We start from the raw sequence: 6,447 nt of genomic DNA, 5'->3' as shown, positions 1-6,447 counted from the left end.
TTTATTTTTAATATATATTTTATACTAATAATTAATTTTAATAGCTGATTTTAGCGTACACATAACATAACCGTTATTATTCTATTTATCTATTGGCTATTGCCATATGCTAAGCATGCACAATACATGTATATATGTATGTAATGTAATATAACTATGTAATGCTACCGTGTACACTAGTGCCTTATCAATCACCTTTTACTGCTAGAGCCGTTTTTATACATATATTTTATACTGTATAGAAGTTTAAAATCAACCATAATTTAGTGATTAAAGATTGTGCGTAAAAGATCTTTATAATCTAATACCAAATTTGATTCCTCATTAAAGTCATCTTGAAATTATTACCCGTTCTCACATTTAATAAAATCATATTTAATAATTATGGAAATATTATAGAAATATAAATATGAAAAATAATAAGAAGTTGAAGAAAAAACTAACAATTACAACAGACATATATCGGTATAAATGTAGATCAATTAGTAACTATTTAGAATAAGGGAAGCATTCTCTCCTCAATCTATCCTGATAATTATTGCGTCACACATTATTCTCATTTTCTTATGATTTTTTTTATCGTGGGTTTATGATTAGGCTTTTTTATATTTGAATAAAAAATTCATTCATTTCCTTTTTATATATTATTAGCTAATTTTGCAGGCACAGACTGTAAAATTAAAGAAAAGTTTATTTCATAAGCGCAGTCTATGAAATAAGTAACAAATATATTTTCAGATGTTTTGCAGTACACTATCATTATATGAACAAATCATATACACTACACAATTTTTGTTTTCTAACCGTTTATTGAGATTTATGTTTTAAATGAAGTCAATAAATTCATTAACTTTAAAATATAAATATTAATAAAAAATATTTTTATTTGAATTTAAATAAAATAATTTAAAACTTAAAAATTTTAAAATTAGCAATAACAAACTATATACACTGTTTATGGCTCAAAATAAAATTAGGCTCAAAAGGAATAAAGCTCACCCAACAAATGTGGCCTTATCTACTTTTATGCGTGACGGAAATTCAGCCTTACTTATTTGAATAAGTAACTAACTCCTAAAATATCTTATATCTACCTAGAAGGGAAATCTAAAGTTCTAAACAAATTTTCTAGAAAAAGAGAAATGGCCATCCACCATGTAAAGTGGAACTACTCTAAAAAGTGATTATCTTTTATACTATAAATACAATGAGATCTTCAAGTATATTTAAAACCCAATTTACTAAAAATATGCTTAAAATTTTTACTAATTTAAGCATTATAGTCTCTTGTAGATAACCCTTCAGAACATACACAAATGTTGGTCGCCACTTTGATCTCAATTACCAAGCAACATATTCACATTGGGGGGCATCAATAAAAGAAAAAATATTACTTTTTAAATATTGCAAATAAATCAATATCTTAAAACTCTAAAAAAAATGAAAATATATTGTGACGGAGGGAATAATCAAAGTACATTAAAAATCTAAAATTTGTCTTCTTACTTTTGCTTCTTTAACAGTAGTTGTTCTTGATGAGTTAATACTATATATTAAGAATTAACAAGCTTAACCCAATAAACAAACAAATAAAGAGAAGGTGGTACAAGAATGAGAGGCAAAAGTAGCATATATGAGAAGGATGAAAGAAGAAGTGAGGCAATCCTAATATTCGTCGTATGTTTGTCCTGTCAAATGCTCAGCAAATTTCACGGGCACCCCCACACTCACAGAGCCTAGAATCTTATTTTACTTTTACATCTCTTTCTCTCTTGCATGCATAGTAATCAGTAATCACTGTGTTACCTCCCATCACATATAACTTTGTTAAAAAAGTCACTAAAATTATACCATTTTTGTACACATATATATTATGCAGTTTTTTTAAAAAAGATTGAATTTTTTAACTAACTATATAAGAGGAAAATATTAAAATAAAATCTAAAATGAAAACTAATACTATATCAAATTCTAAAACAATCAATATTTAAATATTTTGGGGTTAAGAATTTTAACTTAAAAACCACTTTTTCATCATAGGTTGAGAAAAGTCTGTAGGAGTAATCTAAACTTCTAAAGTTAGGATATTTAGGTATTATGTTTTACGATAAATTTTATTGCGTTAGATTCTTATGTATGTTAAACGTGGTTTAAATGTTTAATTGTTTATATTTAAATATTAGTGTAAATATATAGTATTACAAAAGTAATTTCTAATTTCCTTTTAATAACTATATGCTACGTATGCACTAAAATTAACCACCAAAATCAACTACAAGTATAAAATACGTGTTGAAATATAAATATAAATTAAAAATAAATTAAATCACACATATATTTATACACAAATACATTAATGGCTGATTTTAGTGACCAATTTTAATATATAAATAGTATTTACCAATCAATTATGATAATTTATTAGTTCTCTACTATGATGCATAGATTCTGACACGAACACAGCACACGACACGGCATGACACGGAACACGCCGACACACGAATTTAAAAATCTTATAAGACACGGGAACGCCAATATATATAAAATATGATGTATTCTTAGAAAAATAATAAAGATATTTTGATATTTAATTAATATTAAAACATAAATTAAATTTTTAATTGTTTTTAATATGTTATTTTAATTATATAAAGTATTTAAAATATTTTTTATTTTAATAAATAATAATATATACTATTTCTAAATTTATTTTAAGAATATATGTTAAGAATAAAGTTGGACACGTGAAATGTGATAGTATTTAGATGTATCCAAGCGTGTTCGGAGAAATCTTTTTATTTTTTATTAAAACACGATTGAATACGACAAATACACATGTCGGACTAGTGTCGGTGAGTGCCGTGTCCACATAGACACGGTAACTCAGCAAAGTATCAGTGCTACATAAGTTCTCTATAAGAGGTGGAACTAGGGTTTTTTTTAAGACAAAAAAAAATAAAATTACAAGATCAATATAAAAATAAAAAAAATTATATCACAATTAAGAATTTCGTATATAACAATAATATAGGAAGAAGTAAGTTGATCAATGTGTTAAAAAAATAGTTATAAAGACCATAATTAAAATATAAATGTGTATTTTATAACTAGTAGTTTAGTTAAATCTATTAAACTATTTAATTATGTTTCGCATAATATGTGTATGTATTCTTACACAAGAATTATTATAACTATATTTATGTAAATGAGACTACTTATTTAAATATGGATACATTTATAAAAAATAATAATTAAGATATTGATATATATTATATTAAGTAATTGATTTTTGAACTTTGACATAATAAAAACATGAATATTGTTACATTATTTAAAAAAAAAAAGATATACGATAATGCATAAAAAGAGAGAGAATAGAAAAAAAGAATATGCAATGAAAAAGAAAAATTGTAGATGAAAGTTACTAACGAGAAAGACATAAAAGAAAAAAATGTGTATATAGCGTATAATTTAATTGGACTTAGTTTAAAAAATACTTGATCTGTCTAATATTTTTATATAAAAAAATATTTTATTAAAATATATCTTTTTGGTTGATAATATATTGAATATATATTTAATTTTTTATTAGTATATTATTAAAATGATATCAAAAAATTTTGATATTGACAAAAAAGACCCTAAAAGAGATGAAAGATAAAATAACTCTCAACAAATTTTAAAATTTGACAAAAACACCAAAACATAAAAAAACATGACGATATAGTGAACAAAAAACGTTGACCTAACAATCGAAAGTATTGAAAGAGAAAGAACCTTAAACCCTAACAACCGAAAGTACTGAAAGAGAAAGAACCTTAAACCCTAATTTCCTTAAATCACATCCTTTACTTTCTTCCTTATTACATTCCTTATGGAACAATCATAGAAGGTTTTTATCATCACCATCACTATCTCTACCCTTTTTCTTACACCTTCGCCATGCCAGTGGCACCACCATGCTGCAAGCTTTCTCAAAGGCTCATCGATCACATCCTTGCCTTCTTCTATCTTCCGCTTTCTTCTAAGCTCGTTTATATGCAAGAGATGGTATGTCCTTCTGTTCAACGATTCTTCTCTTGAATTACACCTTCAAATCTCACCTAGACGCCACTGATTCATCTTCTTCAACCACAAAATTTGCAAAAGCTATATTTACAAGAACAACAACAATGACGCCACTATCACTTCTACCAACCACAATAATAAGGATTCACCGATCTCATAAAAGATTTTCTATTGGAAGAGCAAGCAATTATGAATTTTATAGAGTAAGATTCTTTTTTATAAGTTTCTAAGATACCAAAAGAGTTTTGGATTGAAAAAAAAAAAAAGAAAAAAGTCATTGAACATCTCATGATTGGTGATGAATGAACGGTTATAAAAAGGGTTTTGGATTAAAAGAAAAGAAGAAAAATATCATCGAAATTCTCTGTCACCATCATTAAAATTTTTGCGTTCATTGTGACATCATACTTTTATGTTTAGATATTTTTATCAAATTTTAAATTTTTTTGAATTATTTTATCTTTTACATCGTTAAATTTTTTTTTTATCAACACTAAAATTTTTCAGATACTATTTTAATATTTTACCCTTATTTTAATTATGACCAGTGCATTACCCGAACTACCGATTAAGTTTGGAGATGCCTAATAATACACAATTTTGCAGTGATATAATTGAATAAGAAATATTGTTATCTTGAATAATCCGTGGTATAATTTAATTATTGAATTGAATTAGGTGTCGGGTATAGAGTGGTTGCTTATGTCACGAGCTTGGGTTTCCTGCTCTCTTCCTCGGGTTCCCTTTCCCTCCCTTCTCTCATTGGCCTTTAACTTCTTTCAACATTCATTCATTCATTCAACCTATTCAATTTTTCAACCTCATTTATTACTCTCTTCACTCTTCACTCTCCACTCTCCACTCTCCACTCTTCTTCTTCTTCTTTATCCTCATCCTTCTCCCTTTTCCTTCTATTCTCTTCTTTCTCTTCCTTAGCTTGCTTTTATCTGTTCCTCTTTTTTCATCAGTTTAAACACTTTCACTCAAATTAAAAAAGAAACCAAAAAGAAATTAAACACAAAAACATCTTTATTCTTATATATATTCCCTTCCTTTACATATATACTCTTCACACATATAAACACTTTCTTTTCACAACATGGGGCTCTCCGAGAAGGCGGCGCAAGTAGACGGAGGATTCGACTCAGATCACAGTAACAGAAAATGGGTCATCGCTGGAATCTCTTTGCGTGCACCATTGAAGCCAATAAACACCACTACTACTACTACTACCCTTGACATTGACAGGGATCAGAAAGAAGAAGAAGAAGAAGCAGAGGATGAGTGTACAACAACCCCAACAAGTGTTGAATCAAGAATCCCAACAATATTAACGTGCCCACCTGCTCCAAAGAAGAAGCGAAAACCTTCTTCAAAGTGCAATAATTTCCGTGGTGTTGCTGTTATCAGAGAGTTCTTCAACCCACCTGACTTAGAAACCGTCTTCATCCGCCATGTTAGTTGAGATTCTCATCATCAATCTTAGACCTACCTACCTACCATTTCATTCTGTTATGTCTACCTTAGTCCTAACTAGAGGATCGGTAGCTCAGAGCGAGATTAGGACTATTCTGTATAGGGAAAACAAATTAATTAATAAAAATTGTATCTTAATTAATTAACTGTCACTACTTGATGTATGTTGTTGCTAGTTTTATTTCTTTACCATAGCGATTTATGGACATTGTTTTCAACTTTCAACCTAGTATCTATATCCATGTATATGTATGACTATGATGTGTGACTACTGTTCACAAACACGCCTACAATAAAAAATAAAAAATAGAGACATGAGAGATATGAAGTCAAATATATGAGAGAAGAATGTGATCCAAAACTTGCAAGTTGGAAGGTACAATCCTTTTCAAAAGAGTTAGGCAGATGCTGCACGGTTCCTATCTCATTCTTCACTCTCATCCATCATAAGCCCCACCCTAACTCCTATTTTCATATTCTTTTTCACAAATATCACTATTTAATGTTTTATCTCTTATAATTTATTTTTATTTAATTTCAATTAATATTAATTATTATTTAACGATAAATCGTTTTAGTATAAATTAAAAATATTAAAAATAAAAATAAAAAAATAAACTTCAAAAGACAAAAATAACATACTTTATCCATGATCTTGTTATTTTGACTAAAATTATTCGTCCTAGTATTATGCATTCATGATCTTTTACAAACTACTTCAAACATTAAAGTAAATTACTTTTTTTTTACTCATTCAGAGAATCAATTAGAGGTGAAGTCAATTCTAGCTAACTAATTAAAAAATAAATTTGTTACACAATAAAATAAAAAAATAACTCTCTACTATCTTAATTTTTAAAATTTTAAAATCAAAAATAAAAAAAAAAAAAGTTAATTTCTTCA

General features: G+C 27.3%; 1 protein-coding gene across 1 annotated transcript; it reads left to right on the top strand.

Annotated features, from left to right (window-relative positions):
- Positions 4,791-5,696, top strand: LOC107634703 (cyclin-dependent protein kinase inhibitor SMR6). The gene has a single exon (XM_016338130.2). The coding sequence runs from the start codon at positions 5,168-5,170 to the stop codon at positions 5,531-5,533; it is 366 nt and encodes a 121-aa protein (XP_016193616.1). The 5' UTR covers positions 4,791-5,167; the 3' UTR covers positions 5,534-5,696.

The sequence above is a fragment of the Arachis ipaensis genome, chromosome B03 (assembly GCF_000816755.2).
Source record: "Arachis ipaensis cultivar K30076 chromosome B03, Araip1.1, whole genome shotgun sequence".
Lineage (NCBI taxonomy): Eukaryota > Viridiplantae > Streptophyta > Magnoliopsida > Fabales > Fabaceae > Arachis > Arachis ipaensis.
Note: the sequence above shows the minus strand (reverse complement) of the source record. Positions and strands in the feature narration are given on the sequence as shown.

Coding starts and splice junctions, on each gene's coding strand:
- LOC107634703 (XM_016338130.2), top strand. CDS start 5,168: ATGGGGCTCTCCGAGAAGGCGGCGCAAGTAGACGGAGGATTCGACTCA.